General features: G+C 44.6%; 1 protein-coding gene across 6 annotated transcripts in view; it reads left to right on the forward strand.

The window, feature by feature from the left end:
- The window catches only part of MLPH (melanophilin), a 147,225-nt gene that overhangs the window by 110,372 nt on the left and 14,346 nt on the right, over positions 1–22,507 (forward strand). For all 6 annotated transcript variants that reach the window (XM_084820314.1, XM_084820304.1, XM_084820288.1 and 3 more), the window contains 4 exons: positions 10,491–10,646; positions 11,147–11,239; positions 13,511–13,603; positions 15,019–15,076. In XM_084820314.1, the coding sequence (XP_084676440.1) occupies positions 10,491–10,646; positions 11,147–11,239; positions 13,511–13,603; positions 15,019–15,076 (400 nt within the window). The remainder of the gene's footprint in view (positions 1–10,490; positions 10,647–11,146; positions 11,240–13,510; positions 13,604–15,018; positions 15,077–22,507) is intronic.

A 22,507-nucleotide genomic window follows, 5' to 3' on the forward strand; every position in this document is an offset into this window, starting at 1 on the left:
ACATCCATTGAACTCAGTGGGACATTATTCTGAGTAAATGTGCCTCAGGTCATTTTGTATACCTCCTGAAATGTAAAACTCAACTAGCAGCGGGGCTTATTTATTTATTTATTTATTTATTTCTATGCTGCCCAATAGCCGAAGCACTCTCGGCAGGTCACAAAAATTCAGCATAGAACATTCACTCTTGTCCAACATGGCTTAGGAGACTGCTAGTCAGTCAGCAAATAGGGGTGGGGGGGAAGGGGGCTCCTATATTTTCAGCCTTGCCAAATCCAGTAGCCTAGGTAGGGAAATCATTCTTCTGAAACTGAAAACCTTTGCAGAACAAATGTCATTTGCCATTGCTAATACGAGACCATCTTCAAGCAATTATTAACGAGGCATTTCCATCTTTGATTCCCAGAGTCTATGGACCTGGATTGATAGCTTTTGGCCAGTCTCTTTCTGGTTAGAACAAATGAAGCACTCAATTCCAATCAAAGGGTGGGAAGAGCTTGTGCCTCTCCTGCTGCCTCCGAGCCTCTCCATGGGCACTCTTCCTTTTGAGGTTCTCCATTAGCGCAAAAGAGAGATTTGCATTCCTTTGGGTTTTTAATGGCTTCTTTGTCAACCTTTCCCCCATTTTATTGTTGCTGCTGAGCATCATGATGCCTCTCTTAATAACAGCTTTAATGCCAAAGAACTGAACTTGAGCCAGGCTACCTCTGTCAGTCTGTGAAAGGCTACTTCCTTCATCATTTAAGACAAAGGTACAAAAAGTGCGAGTGGTAGGCAGTCCCCCCCAGCCCTGTCTGACATCCCCTAGACCCCCAGCACCAGCACAGGCTGGGGCAGGGGAGGAAAAAATGCTCTAGGAAAAGGGTTTAGGCTTCCCACCATGGAGCAGGAACCTCATACCTGAAGCAGTGGTTGAAGGTTCCTGCCTACTTTCTTGGACAGTCTAGGAATGAGGTTCCTGCTGTATGGTAGGAACCACAGTGCCTGTTCCTAGAGCGCTTATTCCTCTTTTTTGGTGATTGGGTTGGGGTGCTGGGTTGGGGCCAGGCAGGGGGGCTTTAGTACCTTGATGCTGTTGTTGAACGATGAAGTTCTGTTGCTGCTGGGATGAGTCTGAAGAGTGTGTGTGTGCACGCACGCACGCACGCGTCCACACAAGTGTGCACAGGTGTATGTGCGTGTGCACACACAACAGAAAAGCTTGTTCACCCCTGATCTAAGAGGTAGCAGGATCTCTTTTCCATGAGATCTTGGTCATCCACATCTTATAGCGGGGTGGTGGTGGGGAGAGGAGATATTCGAAAAAGTAGATGCCTGAGAAGACAAAGTGATGAGAGGCCAGAGAGATGAGGAATCATTTGATATTAGAGACAGATGAACACACACACACACACACACACACATTCAGAAATAGTGCAGATGAACAGAACTGTTCTGGACATTGAAATGAAATTCAAATTAATATTTTGGACATCTGAAGTGTCCACCACCACAACAGTCCTTGCCAGCACTTAGAGGTCTCCAGGCCCTGGTGCACAGCAATGACGTAATTGCCACATGCCAGGGCTTGGAGACTTGTTACTCTGGAAAAGGCTTATCTCTCCCTTGGCCTTCTTATGGAGCTGCCATGCACTGTCATAGCAATCGTTGTGCCCTGGCATTCCCCACCCCTGGGCATCGCACTGGTGGTTCAGCCAGCCTCCTTTCACTTTTCCCAGGTCCTACTGACCCTCCACTCCACACAGGAAGCCTTGGGAATCAGAGCTGAGCCAGCAGTACCCCGTTCTCCAAGGTGCCACCTCACTACAAACAATAGATAGTAGAAAACCCAGTTCACAAATATTAGCTGTGGTAGAGAGCCCTCATTGTTAGTGCCTGCCAAAATGAGGGACCAACGCTTCAAAAATTATGCAGCCTTAGCTGAGGAAGGCTTTGGACAAACTTTATCACGTGCAGTTGAGATTGAGGTGTTGAGTTAAACACAAAACCATAGCAACCTTTACATCCCCTTCATCAAAGCCAAAACCGCAGAAAGAGATGTGTCCCAATTAGAGTCTGACCATCCGCGCCATCCAGCAGCAAACTGGTCATCTGAGGAACAGCACCATCCTGAACCAGAGTCCTAACAGAGCTTAAAAGACGAGCAGGAACAGATACAGCAACTTATCACCAAACTGAATGAAGAGCAGCTGTGAGTAAAGCAGCAGTGCACCACGCCAGAGATCCCAGCATGACCCAAGAGCAGGAGTTGCATGTACAGTCCTAAGAATCCATCCTTGCAATACATGGAACAGACACCTGTAGAGCAACAGACATCTCAAACAGAAAACAGAGACAAAAGGACTCAGCAGCCTGATGCCAATTTCATCTTCCTAATACATTCCCGAGACGGGGGAGAAGAAAGACAATTACCACATTTGTATATTTGCATGAAGTTGAAACATTTCTCTCCCCCTTTGTGCCAGGCAGCGAAGGGTGCCTCTAAGATGGGCTGAAATAATGAGCCACATTCAGCGATGCTGTTGTGAGCATTTGAAGCAGCCTGTTTGAAGCAGCCTTGCAAGCAGGACCAAGGCAAGCAGGCCCTTGCTTGCTTCGATCCTGCAAGCACCGCCGCTGCCTCCCCCTGTGGCCCAGGGCTCCCAGTGGCTTCCCTGAGGACTTGGAAAGTGGCAGGCCAAGGGGCTCCCCAGGCTCTGGTGGAGTGCTTTTCCCCACTGGGGATGAGACTGGGACTACGAATCTCAGACAGAATCCTTCACGGAAGTGACACAGAGTCAGTTTCCTGCCAGCAGATTGGGACTGGTAGTCCCAGATTGGAAAAGACAGGAGTGCTCTGTGAGCATGCCCTTAGCTTGCAAAATGCTTGAGCCTTTGCAACAGTATTGTAGTGGGGCCAGGCCTCCCAGGGGCAAAGCTCCAGGACTTTTGGATTACCAGGGACGATGATGTCATCTGTCAGCCCGCTCAAGCTTCCCTCTGATCTTAGCTCCAGTCCTTACAGCAGCTGGGGTGGGGGAGGAGTGGATTTCCCCAGTAATGGTGTGAGCTATCCCTGTTGTAATGCAAAGTATTTGTGGGTGGCTTGGTCTTGAACGGTAGCTTTACAGAAGACCTGGTCCTGGTGAAGATGAAAACAGCTAGAACTGGTTAGTCTGGATGCTCCTTCAGGGCATGGCTATGAGCACTGTTACGATGAGTGCCTGCACTTCAGGATGTACCACTACACCACCGCTTTGCAAGCTTTCATTCTGAAAGTTCATAAAATCTTGTCCCCTTTTGCAGTGACCAATGCGAAGCTTTTGATCCCTTGACTCACAGTATTGGTAAAGTATCTTCCGAGGGTGAAGATGGGCATGCATGCTGAAGTCTGGTGGAAGTGGTTGAGCATGCATTTCCATGGTATTTGGTTTTAGGTCACCCTCAGTTCTACCACATGTAGAATGTATGTCTACCTTCACCCTGACGGGGCAGCCCCCAGCTCTCTGCAACATCACGGCAAGGAGGGCAAATGTCATAACCTTCCATGAGATGATGTGTTACATATGGACACAGCCCTCTCAGTGCTGGCCAGTGATGCTCTTTGCATCTGTTTCCCACTTGCTGCAAGGATGCTGCCTGTATTCTCTGTGAAGGCCAAGCTATGTAGCCTAATAAATTTTGTCAGTACTGCTTCAATTTCAAAGATACGTATTTAAGGAGAAAGAGGTTTCTGAAGGCAGCAAAGAGCAGCAATGAGTTTTGTAGAAATATAACATATAGTGCATTGATATTATTTTGCTACCCTAACTCTGAAAACTGTAATTACTGCATAAAATGATAATGGGTTCTAATGACCACTAGAGATAAGTGACCTATTCTCCAGCTCCATAATTAATACAATAAATGTTGCTTCTACATATATGTGACTGTACTTGATTTCAATAAGCCCCTAGATGTCATACACATTTTAATCCACTGAGTGCTGAATGACAAGATTGCCTGTAGTCTGTGAGATTAAAAGGTAGCAACCTTACTTCCTTATGCTCCAGTTGGTGTCTGCTCAAAAATCCAGGTGAATGGGTCTGAGGAAGGAAGGGACTTGATATTTGTTCAAAATCTAAAGGTGAGCATTGGCAGGCATCATTGCTGAGAGGTCACTATAGATCATAATGCTGATTCTTCAGCAAGGACAGTCTTAAAGTGTAAGGGCGGGTGGGGATTGACCATGTAAAGAGGTATTAAAAAGCTATAGCTCCATTCCAAAAAGCTGTGTTGAAGACCCAAGGTTCAATCCCTGGCAGAATGGCTCCTGCATAAAACTCTCAAGAGCCACTGCCAGTCAGTGTAGACAGTACTGACCTAGATGGATATATGGTCTGACCCGGTATAAGACAGCTTCCTATGGGTTGGATTCAACCCTCATGTAAGCAGAAGTCCATTAATGATGACAAACAGTTATTTGGTGGCCTGGTGGGGGTGCAATTTACGTGGGGACAACAGCACTCAGGGATGGCCCTCTCCACACTCCATCCCCCCATCACAATCAGGGCAGTGTGTGTTTATGAGTGCGTGTGAATATGTATGTATGAGTAAGAGAGCAAAGGGGATGTCAGCCCTGGGCCCACCCACCATCCAGCCAACTGCTGGCTCTGGCCACACCCCGTGGCATGCAGCCCTGGCCAACCACCTCCACATGTGACCCTCAGTCAAAGAGGTTGACTAGCTCTGGTTTACATCATCAGATTTCCTTCCTTCCTTCCTTCCTTCCTTCCTTCCTTCCTTCCTTCCTTCCTTCCAGTATTAATATCCACCCTATAACAAAGTTTTTAGGGCAGCTCAGAAGAAATAAAACAATTAAAATTCAGTGACAATAAAAGTATAAAATTGCACAAAGACAGTAAGAAAGAGTACATGGTTGAAATCTGTGTCCCACAAAACGCAGTTTTTTGCCACAGTTTTAGTGGGACTTACACTCCATGGTGTTTGATTTGGATATGTGGCTGAAACCAATGCTAATTTGAAAATGTGATCTTTATAACATGAAATATAACACCTGACATTAATTTTGGGAGGGCGTTTTCCCCAGTCAGACATTCTTTTTGCATAATTGTTCCTTTAGCTCTTCTATTTTATGTGGAAATGTTTCTTCAACGAGGCAGATTTGTCAAATATTTTTTCTGCTTGGTATAGTAACTGTGTAAACCCATCTCTTACAAAGGCTGGAAAATAAGTGCCTCATCTGTTAGGTAAGCTGTGAAACTCAGGGCAGCTACATTGTTTAATGGAGATTAAAGAATTGTTATCAAGGCAGGGCGGGAGGAGCTCCGGTGAGCAAGCATGAGCCCTTGCCAATGTCCAGAGTTCACAGGTGGCAATCTGAACATGAATCCATAACATTAATGATTTTAAATCATTTAAAAGGGATTTTAATATATTATTAATGGTGCAGTCCTATGGCGCTGCCCATAAGCCTCCAAGCTCAGAGGCTTATGGGCATCTTATGCAGAGCAGGAGGAGTGGCAGAGGCGATCTTTGCCTCCCGCTCTGCATTTTGGCTAGATGGGCTTTTCTGCCCACCTAGCTCGGATGCATCAGAGTGGGAGGGGAGGAGGCTGTGGAGGCCCCAGGATGCATCATATACTGGCTTCCTCAGTCCCCTCCCCACTTTACCCCAACCTCTGAGGTTGCCCGTGCCAGCTGGGAGGGGTAGGAGGAGGGGGCGGAGAGTGCAGATTCCTGGATTCATGGGCAGAGTGCTGTCTCCAACCTCAGATCCAGGGATCCGATTTATCCTATAGCCCCCCAGACTCTTTCTAGGAGCCATGGGATTGCTCCCTTAGTAGTATATAAGTATTGTATTGTAAATAAATGATATGGTGGTACAAAAGGCCTGAATCCTTTCAGCTGCATTGACAAAAGTACTGAATTCAAGACAGCAGAAGTAACTATATCAGTACTAGGTAGAGTGGTAAGTATTTACTGGGCTTCCTAAATCAGAAATAATCTTAATTTGAATTTGGGGGGCAACGTTTCTTTGTTCTAAACGCAAATGGTTTGGTATGAAATGTTGGGTATAATCAATAAAATGTGCATTTTAATACACAGATAATGTTGTTATTAAATATCACAAGGCCACGATATGATGACTCCCTTGGAAAATTAAAATCTGAAAATATGTTTCATATGGAAATGCTAATAGAAATTCAACAACTGAATGCTGTGGTGACATTTTGAATATGTATTTAAAATGTGTAGATTCACATTGTATAAATTATCTTCCCCCTGCCAAGCATATCTAATTTCCTGACATCCCATTTGGTGTTCTCATGGGCAGAATGGAGAAGTGAAGTGGCCCAAATGAAAATGTCCCCCATTGGAGACAAATGGCCACTTTTAATGGTCAGCTCCTGGTCTCTGAGGCATGTAGTAGTTCTCATGTAGCTATGGCGAAGCTGCTGCCTAATGGGAGCTCTTCACTTGCATTTTGAAGTGGTGCCTTTGTCACAGCTTTGTTCCGTGAAGCATTATCCAATATCAAAGTGGTACTTTGGCAGTATCTCCTCTTGAGGCTGAGACTGAGAGCCCTCAATGGACAATGTGGACCATCCATTGAAGCTTCTACGGTGCCTGCTGTTCTCTCTTATTCCCCCATTTCCGCTCCCCTGCACACAGGTTAAAATAACTGTCTGACTGTGTATAGAGCCTGCAGAGATCACCAGCTAAGGCTTTTTGTGGCACAGCCTAGGCGCTTGAGAGCCATTAACACCATATGGAGAGCCCTGCATGACTCATTGAAAGGATAAAGGCATTAGGATGATGATTTCATCTTCTGTGCAGCTTGAGAAATGAGAAGGAGCTGCCCCAAACTGAGGAAGTACAAGGAAGAAACTTATGGCTTGGCAGCATGTCTTAGAAGCTGTTAAAAGAAAAAAAGAAGGCATGCAGTCAGGCTGTGTACAAGCTACTTTGACCTTACACATGTAAAAATAGATATTTCAAACTAGGAAACTATTTTCTAAAGGTGCCAGGAGTTATGTAAGCATCCCAGTTTGATGTTTGCTAGTGTCTTCTGATACGGATGACAATATAAGAATGAGTATGGGAAAAATTCAGAACCATAGAAATAAGCTAAGTGGGAAAAGGTGAAGAGCCTAGTGTAGTACACTGTTCTGTAGTGGCTAGATTGTCAGACTAGAAGCCCCAAATTCTAATCTCATCTCAGCCATGAGTGTCCTAGGTGACCTTTGCAAGCTACTATCTCTCAGCCTCAGCACCCACTCCTTCCTCTCTAACATGGGGGATAATAACATTAGCCTACCTCACAGGGATGTAAGGTTTGCTGAGATGATATATGTGAATTATATATAGTTATGTAAATGTATGTCATGTGCCAGAAGTGGTCCAGGCACAAGATACTATTATTAAGCTACATGCTCTCCACTTCCAAGAGGCAAGCAGTCTCCAGTACTGGGCGCTATTTGCGTTCCCCTTTCTTGTCTTTGTCTTAGTCTACGTAAATATTTACGTAGACTAAGACGGCGAAAAATAAGGAACGCAAATGGCCATTTGCGTACGCATTTTTTTTTTACCCAGACGTGATAGGATACATAAGTCTTTGCATAGCCTATCACGTCTGGGGGGGGGGGGAAGAAAAAAACACAGACTGCAAATGGCGGCAGTGGCAGCCGGTCAGAAGACCAGCCACCGAAGCCGCCACCGTCTGAAACATCCGCCCCAGGTAAGTCTCATCCCGGGGGGGATCCGTGGGGGGCGGGGGGGTGGCAGGCCGTTCTACAATGGATTTCGGGGGGCCGAATGCACTGGCATTCGGCCTCACTGAGATCCGTCACAGAATTCTCTGACATCCCTACCCCCAGCTAATCCAGCTATAAGTACTCAGCCTTTCAGTTTCTCTCCACTCATTCGATGTCTCAAACTGCTGTTTATCACACACACACGCACACATACAGAGCCTGTGGAACTGTCCTCTCTAGGGATGGGCAGATTCCCTACCTTCTGGTCAGTAGGGATTCCGCCCATGGGGGGGGGGGAGGTGATCCATTCCTCCTCCCGGAATCCTCTTCGGTGTCCCTGCTTTTCATTCATGTGATAGGCTACACAAATATTTGCATAACCTATCACGTGAAACTGCCATTGGCAACAATGGCAGCCCCCAGTAACTTGCATTCAGTGGCAGGCTTCCTCCGTATATTTAGGTGCTATATAGTCATCATGGCTAATAACCACTGATAAATCTATCCTCCATTAATTTGCTCAGTTCCCCTATGAAGTCATCTAAGCTAGTGGCCATCACATCTTGTGGTAGTAAATTCCATAAATGTGTGTCATGTGAAGAAGTACTTCCTTTTGTCTTTCCTGAATCTGCCAATCCAATTCATTGGATTATCCTAAGTTTTAGTTGGCAATCCACTGGGACAAATTTGCATCACACTTTGCCGATAAAACCTTTGCCTCTGCTCGGACGGACACCACATTAAGAGCAGACTCTAGGGTGGTGACTGAGGCAGCCACTTGTCCAGTTTCGGTGGATGAATTTCATATTGTTCAGCCTGAGGTTGTGGATTAATTGCATGAAGGAGTGAGGCCAACCACTTGTCTGCTGGACTCATGTACATCTTGGCTGATAAGATCTGCCAGAGGGGGGTGGGGGTGGAGATTGTAGACACTTGGTTGAAGGAGGATTGTGGTCCAGCTCCTCTAAAATAAGCAATTCTAAGACTGAATGCAAAAAAACATAATTGGATCCCATCATCCTAGATAACTATTGGCCAATTTCTAACCTTCCTTTTTAAAAGTAGGGTCCTAGAACGGGTGATGGCAATCATGTAACTCCAGGTTTTCTTGGATTAAGTGGATTATTTGGATCCTCTCCAATCTGGATTCAGGCCCAATTTTTGGACAGAAACAGCCTTGGTGGGTTCCCAACGGCATTCAGCGCCATTGACCATGGTATCATTGACATTAGGCTAGTATGGGACTTGGGGACACTGTTTTGTGGCGGCTCCAGTCTTATCTGGTTAAACAATCTCAGAAGGTGGTACTGGGGAACTACTCATTGAGTCCATAGCTATTGGTGTATGGAGTTCCTCAAGGGTCTTATTTTGTCCCCTATACTTTTAAGCATCTACATGAAGCCGCTGGGGGAGTTTAATCTGGTGTTTGGAGTTAGGTCTCATCCCTATATTATGGTAAAACCCAGCACTACCTTTCTTTTTCAACTGATGTCAAGGAGGCTGCAGAAACCTTGAACCATCGTCTAGATGCAGTAATGGATTGGGTGTGGGCTAATAAGCAAAGGCTCAATCCAGACAAGATGCAGATTCTGTTTCTCAGTAGACAAGCCGATCCCAAATTGGCAGTACAGCCTGTACTGGATGAGGCTGCACTCCCTCTGAGGGATGGGGTTCACAGTTTGGGGGTACTTCTGAACCTAGCATTGCTCTTGGAGAGTAAATGGTTGCTCTGGCCAGCAGTGCCATTGCCCGGTGTGCTTGCTGCACTCCTTCCTGGAGAAGGCAAATCTGACTGGGTGTATATGACCATTTTCCATTTGAAAGTATATTGAAATGAACCTAGATGGAATACAGACACCATGTGGTTCACACATAATGCTAACCAATCCTTTATTTAACCCATGGGTTGTTGAATTCTGGGTTGTCGTGATGTGCAAACCCATTAACAAACCATGGTTTGTTAACCAGGAACAATCCAAAAAGATAACTCATGGTTTGTTGTTAGGTTGCGAACTCTGGGTTGTTTAAAACATGGGTTGTCAGTATGTGTGAACCCATAATCGTGAGTTGTTCACTGGTTGTTTCACTAGACTACAGAGGCAGCCAACAAGAGTAGTAAGAAGAAGAAGAAAGCCTAGCTGCTCTACATATAAGTACTACAGTGCCATAAAGGGATTTAGGATACAGAGAGGAAGTGGGTGAAGGAGGACAGAAACAAACAATTCAGGGATTGAGAAAACAAACCACATTTGTTTGACCCTGTGCCAGACAACCCCTGGGTAGGCAACAAACTATGGATTAATTGTGAACCAGCTCTATGTGTTTAGGAACATGATTCTTCTGGCATTTTACAATACACTTTTCAGTCTTCCTGAACTTGTTGCTTGTCTTAGAAGTACCAGGAAGACAAGGAAAAAGTGCAATCATTTTGAGTCAGAAATCCTGCTGAGATGTAAAGAGACTCAATTCAGCAACACAGATGCTGGAAGCTTAAAAGCATTGATCTTCAAAGGACCGAAGGTCACTAACAATGCAATCATATACATGTTACTCAAAGTAAGCCCCATTGAGGTCAGTGAGATGTTCTCCCAGGTAAGGGTGTATAGGACTGCACGCTTAAGAGTGTTCCATGACAACAGTAGAAAGCATTACAAAGCCAAAATAAAAAATAACTATCTAGGAGTCTACTCAATTGGAAGTTAACATTTAAAATATACTGTATAGCTAGAAGGTGACTTGTGTTGTTGGTTTCAGGTATATATTCCTGCTGGAAAGGCATATGGGCTAGGGAAGAAGCTGGGAGACCAGGATGGCCACGCCCGCCACAGTGCAGCCACAGATTCAGAGCTGTCTGAGCTGGAAGACAAAGTGGCTTCGGCAGTGGCTCAGCTGCAACGCACAGAGAGTGAGGTAATCCTTGAAGTCGAAATTATTTCGTCCCAGAGATCTGGTGACTCAAAAATAAGAGGAGAGAATAATGGTTTCTAAGAAGAATATAGTTCCTTCCCATAGTGTCTTGCCATTGCTAGCACAATACTAGTACATGACCACCATGTTAACACTGTGAAAACAGAGTACAATTCGTTAAAAGAAGAAGAAGAAGGAGAAGCATTGAATAGCATATCCTTGAGAATGTCTGGAGATCTATGGCCAATAGGCAAAGCACAACATGTTTGCCCCACTTGCCAGATACAGAACGGTCCTTTAGTTACCACATCACTGGCTACTGTTTGCACCACAACAGTTAAAGAGAATCATCAACAGGATCAGTCTACCAACATAACAAGTGCCAACTGAAATGGCACTATTGCTGCAGTGCCTTGAATTATGTATATATATACTGTCTTTATGCTGGTAAAAAGAGTTGCATCACCTTTGTTAAGGAATGACATGTGCTATTTGCCCAAAAGGTATCTGATATAGAATCCCGAATAGCAGCTCTGAGTGCTGCTGGGCTGACAGTTAAACCAGTGGAAAAATCCAAGAAGAAATTGAGCACTCCGGTGAGTAGACCTAAATTTTCATAGAATCATAGGGTTGGAAGGGGCCTGCAAGACCATCGAGACCAACCCCTTGCTCAGTGCAGAAGGCCTGATTCTCAGGCAGTCTCCCATCCAAGTACTAACCAGGGCTGATCCTGCTTAGCTTCCGAGATCAGACAAGATCAGGTGCATCCAGCCCTTTGCTTGCAAAGAACAACAGTGCTTATTTATAGCTGGCCTTTGTGTTTTCAGAAACAGAGATCAGCCATTGTTCCTGCTTCCCAAAATACATTGCTAGGTATAATCTGATACTTGTAACACCTACTATTGGCTAATTAAGACTAGAAATTGAGACTGGATGTGTCTAAACTGCAGATTTTATGACGATAACATCTGGCCAATTTTTCTGACTTTGTTTCTTCCCCTATCTCCTGCTCTTTTTTTGCCTGATGAAGAGTTCTGGGAAACCTGAAAGCTTGCACAATTCTGTGGAATTTTGGTTGGTCCTATTAAAGGCACTGCCCAACTTTTCTCATGGACTAATATGGCTACCTTTTTTGTTTGTTTGTTTTTATTAGAATTTTATTATATATCAGGAAAATCAAAAAATCAAAAACAACGTAACAGTAAAGATCCCTGGGAACAACCCCCTGTGGCTACCTTTCTTGTTCTTTTTCAAAGACTCATAGAATCATAATAGTAGGGTTGGAAGGGGCCTATAAGACCATCAAGTCCAACCCCCTGCTCATTGTAGGAATCCAAGTCAAAGCACCTCACAGATGGCTGCCCAGCTTCATCTTGAATGCCTCCAGTGTGGGAGAGCCCACCACTTCCCTAGGTAACTGGTTCCATTGTCGTATTGCGCTAACAGTCAGGAATCTGGCTTCCTGTCACTTGAGCCCATTATTCTGTGTCCTGCACTCTGGGATGATCGAGAAGAGATCTGGCCTGTGACAACCTTTCAAGTACTTGAAGAGCACTATCCTATCTCCCCTCAGTCTTCTCTTCTCAAGGCTAAACATGCCCAGTTCTTTCAGTCTCTCCTCATAGGGCTTTGTTTTAAGTGCTTATTCATGAAAGCCAGAAGGGGACCTTTAGATTAATGTAGTTCAGCTTAAAACTTAAAATTTCCTTATTACACTGATAAATAAAATTCACCTGCTATAGTAGAATGGTACACTGGCATTTAACATATATGTGAAAGTGAATAAGAGCTTAGAGTCATAAAAGGCTCTCCGTGAAGGGATTTTTAGCTAAGAAGGCCTGGAGAGTGGAGACTTTTCCCATGGGCAGCATTACATTCTAGGACTGCAATTCTAAGCACACTTACTAGGCAGCAAATCCCATAGAATTTGGTGGGACTTCAGAGTAAACACGTGTAGGTTACATGATGTGTCTGGTTATTTAATATTTGAATTTATTTATTTATACAGTGACATCAGTGTAGCACTTTACAGAGCAACACAAGCAAAGGCAGATCCCTTGAGGAGTTTACACTAAGTCAGGGTTTGGGAAGAAAGGAAATGGGGGGAGGGAGAGGCAGGGTGAATGCCAGCTAAGGCAATAATGTGTGCTTGGGCGTACTTTCTATTGGGGATAAGGACTTAAGCCAAAGGCATCCTTGGAAATGTGGGTTTTGCACTGAGGCTTGAAAGAAGGAAGAGAGACTGACTGCATCATGTAGGTATTCTGGGAGGGAGTTGCAGGCATGAGAGCTGCAGACAGCAAAGAAGGGTGGAATCATTTAGAGATCAGGCTTTTGTGGGCAAAAATGAAAGCAATGCTATGATGTGATTTGAAGTAAATGTTTCAAAATATTAATATTACTACTACTACTACTACTACTACTGATTGATGGTCGCACATCTGATCCATGACTCTTAAAGCACTTCAAATATTATGCAGGGATCAGTATTCCCATAAGTATTCCCATAAGTTCACCAGTAGAAATCACTTCATTAAAAGAATTAAATTATACATGGAGCAGAGAGAGGACTTCATGAAACTCTTGGAGCAGTCTCAGTCATTCCCGTTTTCCAAGATTATATAAATACATGGTTTTAGCTTGGCTTTCCCCAATTTTAGTAGCACGTTGTACCACTTTTGCATGGTGCAGATATACAGTGGAGGAGGGACAAAAACCAGAAGGAATGTCCTCACTGAACTGAACAGGACATCAGCTATGTAACTGGGCTAAGGGCAGCAGAAAACCTACCACAATTTGCCAGCCTTTAGCTGAGTTTTTTGCCCTACAACAAACCAGTGCAATGTTTTTCATGTCTCCACCCCAAGGTGTTTACTCCCCAGCATCCCAGGAATGCCCATAACTCTACAGAGGACCAGTGTTCAGACTCTCCTGTTACAGCATCACCCGATGACTTCAAAGTGAGTGAACACTGCTGAGACACAAATGCAACACATCAAAGCCAAAGCACTATATCTATGTTAATTGTGGGGATGGAAAAGGGTTGGGGGGTTTTGGCAGCTAGTTGAAACCCACCCAAGTATGTGGCTTATTACTTTAGAGTAGTCCCACTGGGATCTATCTGACTAATCTGGGGTTACTGCAGAGCAAGCGACTAGTACATTTCTGCCCAATTTAAACGAAGTACATGTTACACTGAAATCTCTTAGAGATTACCTAGCCAACTGAATCTTCCTAGGTGCTACCATGGAGAGTAAATGCATATTGAATTGATTCACGTAGTGGATGCCATTTGCAATTTGCGTCCCTGTTTTTTGATGTGATAGGCCTCGCAAATATTTCCATAGCCTATCATGTCAAAAAACAGGGATGCAAATGGCGTGGTGGACGCCATTTGCACCCATAAAGCTGGTAGATTAACCTAAATGCAGCTGTAAATGGCTGCATTTAGGCTAATCTACCAGCTTTACGGCTGCAAATGGCACCCACTATGCCATTTGCATCCAGAGACTTAGAACAGCAATACGGCACGGCAATGGCTGCCAGCCTCATTGGGGGAATTCTTGGAGGAATTCCATTCTTGGAATCCTCATTGGGGAAATTCCATTCTTGGAATCCGGCCTCATGGGGTCCGTGGTGGAATTCTCCCCCATCCCTACCTCCTGCATATTTTTCCAATGTAGCCAGCTATAATTATAATTATATCAGTTAATTATAGTAACCTGAATTCAGGCCTACTTCCAACAGCCATTGTAATTTTGACAATACTTAATGAAGGATACAGATACAAAAATAAGGTTCAAAACCATTACTGAGTAAAACCGAATGAAAGATAAAACCACATTTATTTAGTTATTTATTTATTTATTTATAAATTGATATACTACCCTTCAACTATGCTTCGGCTTCCATATGCTGGAAAGGCATACCATGGACAATGAGCCACAAAGTAAAACTGGGTCCACAGATCAAACTATGCTCTAAGAACCCTAAAGCCATTCTTACAGTGTTTTCCTTATGTATCGTTGGTGATGAATGCTGGACTCGTCCTAAGTACTGCTCGTGGTCTCCCTGACACTAACATTTGAAATTGCAAGCTGCAGATGGCATTATGCTGAAAGCAGTTGCAGTTAACCGTTGTAGAGGTGGGGAAGGGGCGCTGCTTAACATTTCTAGCATCTCCAGTATGCTGAAGCATAATAATCTATATGGTGGTGAGACAGGCAAGGCAGCATTTGATTCACCAGCCAATACGTCCATTCAATTTGTGTGAGGATAAAGAAAGGTGAGGCTTAAGTTGTGGTAGAACAACGTCAGTGACTCCTAATTTATATGTTAGTTTGTACATAACCTAATAAGATTTTATTCTTTTTAGGTGATGTCTATGCCACATGTGTTGAGGAGAAAATTCACCAGTTCTCTTGAAATTACAAGTAAGACCAGTACTAATTTATGTATGAACTGGAGGAAATGCTTAGTAGTTGAGGGAAACGCAACACACCTAGTAATGGTTGTCCAAGGTATAGCTAGGGTTATACTATCAGCTGTAGTCAAATAGAAAGAAATGTGCTGTGCACTTAAGAAAACCTCAGAATTGCTGTCTGAAGTCAGTATGTTTCTCAAGGGTTAACTGATAACATAAAATGCAAAATGTGTTAGAAGTGTCTATGATCATCTCCAAATGTATGAAAAATTCCCTTGCGAAATTTTTAATTTCTTATTCATAATGAGTTAAGTAAAGAAATGCCAGAATACACATAACATCCACGGATTTAAGCATTCTTGGCCTGCCCTTCAGCTCATTTCAAATGCATTATAATCATTTTTCCATTCTAAAAATGAATTTATGCTGACTTCTTGCCAAGTAAAAGTTCAAAGGTTTTACATATGCTAGGACTGAAGTGTTGATGTCTGTCTAAGCCAGTTCTCTAGTTACCCTTAATGCCTGATCCTATCATTCATGCTCTTTTGTAAGAACACCAAGGTGCACTCCACTGGAAGTAGCATTCGTGAGTGTAGATGGATTTCAGTGTCAACAGCCTACCCATTTTATTGGGAGCTCTATCGGACTACACGTTCACATGGAAATCTGATCAATTTACATTCGGCTCTTGCCAGTAAACCTTGAAGTGTGATATCAGAACTGGAATGATATATGGGTTCAAGTGTCTCTGTAGTTCCTTTACCATTATGACTCTGATTTCTTCTCCTTGTTTATTTATTTATTTAAGATAATTTATACCCCACCCTCCAGTACAGAATGCTCAGAATTGTGCCTTCTAGTCTAGGCTGGGGCATCTAGCTACATTTGAAAAAGAATCAAACATGCATGCACACACAAAATCAGATCCTGTCATCTATCTATCAGAAATAGCAATTTGAAAAAAACTGAAATGGATTAGCATTCTTTTCTCATTTTTTTTCTTTACCACTGTTAATAAGCATCAAAGAGATGAAGAAATGCTTTCCTTATATTTCCTTAAAGAGAAATGTGTGTTGAACACTTGGAATGAATGCATGTGCTGTTATTAAATGCTATTTATAAAACCTTTCTGTGGAAGGGGTGGTAGGAAATGGGTAAAAGCAAAATTCTCCTGGAGAATGGTGAACTTTCCTAATGAATATATGAACAACAGCAAAAACATGCACTATTTATCTTTCTTGATGCTGAGAAGGCTTTTGACCGGGTCGATCAACAATGTTTATTTAAGATATTACAGAGATTGAGTATGGGAGATACATTCCTGCAAAATATCAGATCAATTTATATTACCTCCCAGGCAATACTAGTAATTAGTGAAGTAGGATCTAACATGGTATCACTTGAAAATGGAACAAGGCAAGGATGTCCTCTTTCTGCCTAAGTTTTTGCAGTGTTCATTGAGCCACTTGCTATTAGCATTCAATCTACCGGAAGGATTTCTGGTATTATAACTGAATCCTGTGAATACATTGCAGTATTGTACACTGATGATCTATGTTAAATACAATCAATTTTGTGCAATCTGTGGAAGGAATTTTAAGTTGCGATAATACAGCTTTCTTCAACCTGGTGCCCTCCAGATCTTTTGGACTTCAACTCCCATCAGCTGTAGCCGACCAATTGTCAGGAATGCTGGGAGTTGTAGTCAAAAACATCTGGAGGGCACCAGGTTGGGGAAGGCTGTGTGAAGACATATAGTGTATTACAGTTAAACGTGAGTGGTAAGGGACATGTTTCTTGATCTAGGCCAACCTGCTGCCCTCCAGATGTTTTGGACTACAGTTTCCATTTCCCTTTCCCCCAGCTTGTATGGCCAATGCTTAAGAATTATGGGAATTGTAGTCTAAAACAACTGGAGGGCATCAAGTTGGGGAAGGCTGATCTATACCTTGCAAGATCCCTTCTCTATTACAGAATAAGTCATCCAGTCTCACTCTTAAAGGCAAGAAGATAAACTGGACTTTTCAGTCTGGTTCTGCAGATAGAGTGAAGTACTATCAAATGTAAGGAGAGTATCCTAATCAATTATCATTTCCAGAATGGAGGAAGAGAGGGGCCATATCTTCTTTCTGCTCTCCCCCTGGGGTCAATGATATACAAAATGGCTCCAGAAATATGCAAATAAGGAAAATTGGAAATAGGCTGTAATGAATTGCAAGATTACTTAGAAGAGGCTAGAAGATGTCCAATCTCGTAAACCTGATGCTTTTGCCTTCCGTGGTGCTGTAGGAGTTTCAGGGGGTAGATCTGATGGGATTTTAAATGTAATATCATTTATACTGGTATAACACACTGTCTGCAACACAACATTATTGTCATAATGGTTGCTGGATCCCCAATTTCAGAATGGTATACAAGGATTTTGACTATTGCAAAGAGTTTAAACCTACACTATGTAAGGACAGGCTGTGAATGAAATAATCACAAGAAAAAGGATTTAGACTAAACATTAGGAAAAACTTCCTGATGGTACGAGCTGTTTGACAGTGGAGCAGACTGCCTCAGAAGATGGTGGGCTTCCTCTAATTATTTTCTAAGTGGTGTGGTCTAGTGGAAGGAGTACTGACTGCACAGTGTCCTGAAAGGTGTGAGTTCACTATAGCGTAAACAGAGTGTTTTGCATAAACCAACCAGATCTGGGTTTAAATCCCCCTTCAGCCATTAAGTGATTGCGTCCAGAACACTTATTGGGTGGCCACCCCAGGAAGGTCTACCAATAACCACACAGAAACAGTATTGTGTTATAAACTGGCCACAACTTTATTGGTTACAGCATAGAGTTTGACGTGAAATGGAGCTGGATCTGATCATCAGCCCGCCAGCCTGCTGACTGATTCACATCCCAGCCCGAGTGCTTGGTGGCCCTAAAGGGGAGGTTTGGGCCAGAGCCTGGGGTTAACCATGCCACAGGATGGGTCTTTCACATGTTTCCCCCATGCTCCCCAGGAGTGGCACTGGCATGCCAGTCCTCGAGCTGGGCTGGAGCCCTGTGGCCTACCCCCAGGGACACCCTTCCGCTGGGAAGTGGGGTGTGTACCCCCTTTCCCCTTGACTTGGATCCAGCCCAATCGCATCCACACTAAAGTTGTGACAATAATGCTTAAGAATTGACCTTTAAACTAACTTACTATGAGGAAGGTGAAAACCCTGTGAAACAAGCCAATTGGTCCCCAGGTAAAATTCCTTCCCAGCTCCATCCACTAGTGGCTGACAGCAGTCCATAGCAATAGGCAACCTTACTGAGGGCAAAGTGGGTTGGGCAAGTCCGAGGCAACAGAGTGAGGAGGAGGTCTGAGCCGCGCCCTCTTAAAGTAGTTGAGGAGCAGACTGGAGGGAAAACCCATCCCCCCCAGGTCACTCCTTCAGCCCCACCCCCATGTGCCTCCCTTTGGCTATGATAGGCTACGTAAAGATTTACGTAGCCTATCACAGCAAAAAGGGAAGGACGCAAATGGCGTCCGCTATACCCGACGCCATTTTGCATCCGCACAGGCCAGCGGATGGACCCAGCCAGATCCAGAGCCTGCGGTGCCAGCCTGCCAGGTAGGATCTGGCTGGGTCAGACTTCCCAGGGTGGTGGGGTGGGGTGGTCCGTTCCACCACGGACTCCGGGGGGACGGATTCTAAGAACCCAGCCTCATTGGAATCCATGGCGGAATTCTCCGCCATCCCTATCTGACTGTATCTCAGGAGTAGAACTACCAATAAACCTGAAGTTTCAGCTATTTCTGCTAGGGATGTCCATTGCTACGAAGTCGACCTATTTGTGGGCTTGCTAGATTTCCACAGCGCCCCCGGCTTGGCTTGCTTTTGCAATCTGGGCTGTGTGTTTTTCCAGAAATCCAGGAATTGGGGGGGGGCAATTTTTTAAAAAGTTGGGAAATCTGCCAGGTGGCCCGACTAGCTGTGGACCAAGTCAGGCCAGCTGGCAGAAGTTGTACCCGAGTCTGGGGGACTGAGCTGACAAAAGCTCATCAAGTTCCACTTCCCAAGAAGGTTAGGGAATTTAGGGATGGCGGAGAATTTCTCCCCGAATCTTCGGGAGGCCGAGCGCCGACGCATTCGGCCCCCTGAAGTTGGTTGAGAAATTCTCCGCCAGCCCCCCGCCCCCCCCCCGGGAGGGACTTACCTTCGGCGAATGTCCCTCTCGGCGGCAGGTCCCGGCGGCAGTTCGGCGGCGGTTCGTCACGGTTTCGCCGCCGCCATTGCAAAAAAAAAAACCTAAAGTAAAAAAAAAAAACACCCGTGATAGGCTACATAACGATTTACGTAGCCTATCATGGCTAGATTTCCAAAGTCAGCCGTGATAGGCTACGTAAATCGTCACGTAGCCTATCACAGGTGACTTTGAAAAAAAAAAAGCACGTACGCAAATGGCGGCGCCCATGGGCGCCGCCATTTGCGTTCCTTATGGCACGTCTAGTCTACATAAACATATACGTAGACTACAGTGAAAATAAGGGCATGCTATTTGCGCTGCCCTTATTTTCGCCATAGCCTACGTAAATCTTTACGTAAACTAGACGTGCCAAAATAAGGAACGCAAATGGCAGCGCCCCATGGGCACCGCCATTTGCGTACGCACTTTTTTTCCCCCCAAAGTCAGCCGTGATAGGCTACGTGACGATTTACGTAGCCTATCATGGCTGACTTTGGAAATCTAGCCGTGATAGGCTACGTAAATCATCACGTAGCCTATCACGGGGTCTTTTTTTTTTTTTTTCATTTTTTCTTTCGTGGCCGGGGAGACGGGGCACTTCTCTCCGGCCTGAATTTCGGCTGGGCAAGGCGGGGCGCCTCCCCCCCTCGCCTGAACTTCGGGGGGAGAAGTGAAGCGCCTCCCCCCAACCGCGAAGCCAAGCTGCATAATGGTAAGTGACTTTCGTACATCCCTATTAGGGATGTATGAAAGTCACTTACCTTTTCGCAGCTTGGATTTGCAGTGGGGGGAGGCGTTCCATCCCTCCCTCCAGAATCCTCCCTGGGCTGGCTCTGCTCTGCAGCAGCTCCACGGAGCCACTGGCCAGGGCCATCCACAGCTGGAGTTCCGGCCACGGCCGGCTGCTGCAGACACAAATGGTGGCTGTCGTAGCAGCCGCCATTTGCGTCCTGCCAGGCTGCCGTGATAGGCTACATAAGTATTTACGTAGCCTATCACAGCAGCCTGGCAGGACGCAAATGGCGGCCACAGCAGCTGGCCAAGAGACCAGCTGCTGCCACCAGAGCCACCGCCGGAGCCGCCACCGCCGGAACATCCACCCCAGGTTAACTTCGTCCTGGAGGGATTCCGCAGGGTGGCGGGGGGTGGGAGACCATTCTGCCACAGGTTTCGGGGGGCCAAATTCCAGTGCATTCGGCCTCACTGAAATCCATGGCGGAATTCTCCGCCATGCCTAAAGAAGATTCCTCCAACATGCAGTAGTGTAGTGGCAAATCCAGACGTGCAGGGTCCCTTCGTGACAGTCACAGCCACGCCCCCTCACACCCATGTCCATCTAAGCTTGTACAACCTTGTAAGATATGCAACCTTCAACTGGGATCTGACAACAGTGCAGCTGAGAGGAAGGCAGTGGCATTTCAATTGGACATCTGAGAAAAAATGCAGGGGTGTTACAATCTTTTTCACTCACTCACTCACTCACTCACACACAAACATTTTAGGTTTTCAGAATATGATACTCTATGGAAGCTCAACTCAGCCCTCATGGACAGATCCCTTCTCATTTAAATAGCCTCCTTGCACACTCCCTGAGCACCCCAACATTACCCATTCGCCTTCCCCAAGCTCCTTCGTTATCTCTCTCCCAGCCCGCAACAGAAACGTCCACACACCCAGCTGGATTGAACTGCACACACATATACACACGCACACCTTCTTTCTCTCCTCCCTGCAAACTGATTTTTTTTCTGTTTCCCTTCCACCAGGGTTTGTTTGCCCAAGTACATGCCAACCTTGTATCAAAAATTGTAGCTGACGGAGCAGGTTGCATTTGGCAATTCCACACTTACTGTAGAAATTAATGTTCTATGCACACTTACCTGACAGAAAGCCCAATTGGCAACTGAACATAGTCGGACTGACTTCTGAGTAAACATGCATAGGGTTGTGTGATAAATCCTAAAAACTGACACAAATCAATTCTTGCAATGAATATTAATAATTCAATACCTGAACAAGACATCATCTTGTTTCTCATTTGCACCACCCATCTGCCTCCATCTTTTTCACGTTCATCAAGATGTAAAAGAAACTTTCTTTTCCACAAAATTTCTGCAGCCCCCCCCACCGTAAAGCACAAAAAGGCACCAATCCTAAACACACTTACTGAGGGAGCTGGTGTGGCCCTGTTCTCCTTTCCTGCCCTGGAATTGTGGGAATGGGATAGGATGGTGCTCTGGCTGCTGGTACTCTCGGATAAAGTTTGGGAAACTGCCAAGGACAAGTTTAAGCATCAGGAGTTTTAAGGATGATGCAGTAATGAGCCTCACCCCCACCATCACCATAAACAAACCTCAGGTAAGGGTACGTAAATCAGCTTTATGTGTGTTTTTAAATAAAAGTACAAAACAATGGGAGCATATTTTCAAGAGGAGGACAAGGGTCTAGGCCATTCACATCTCTACAGCCTTACTTCCTAAAGGCACATTATATCTAAATGGTGTGACAAAAAAGGAGAACATAATGATGATGATTATAATAATAGCTTGTATAATCAAAAATTAAGTTTCAAACAGCTGTGTAACTTTAGATTACAAATTAAATTTAAATTTAGATTGTAAGCTTCTAGGGGCAGAGACCTGACTTTTTTTACTTATGATTCTCTGTAAAGTACCACATATATTGTAAAAACCAATGACTGTGCATCTTCTGGAAGCAGCTGAAGACATGTTTTATTCAAACTGTCTTTTGGTGACCAGCAACAGGGAAAGATAAAATAGATTGATTAGCATATTGTTACCAGCCCTGAGCCTTTGGGATGAAGTAGACTATACATCCAGTCAATCAATTAAATAAATAATACATCAGATATGGAAAACAGTGATGATGTAATTTTTTTCTACTTCAGATAAAATAGTAACCCTATCATATGGATAGAATAAAGCCTCATGGCCATGGGGCTTACTCTCAAGTAAACGCAAAGCAAATATATGAAGGAAATGTGTGTGTGCGTGTGAAGAGGGAGAACAAAAGAAAAGCTGCTTTACTTAACAAATTTATTTAAAGACCATCGGGTTGCTTTGAATGTGCACTTTAGGCCCACACCCTCTGCAGGAACAGGCAAGAAGAAACAAAGCAGGCTGCAGCCTTTCCCAACCTGGCGCCCTCCATATTTGCTGGATGACAACTCCCATTGGCTCCAGGTAGCATATTGGCTATGCT

This window comes from Heloderma suspectum, chromosome 1 (genome assembly GCF_057233095.1).
Source record: "Heloderma suspectum isolate Gila_16-S chromosome 1, 16-S_ref, whole genome shotgun sequence".
NCBI lineage: Eukaryota > Metazoa > Chordata > Lepidosauria > Squamata > Helodermatidae > Heloderma > Heloderma suspectum.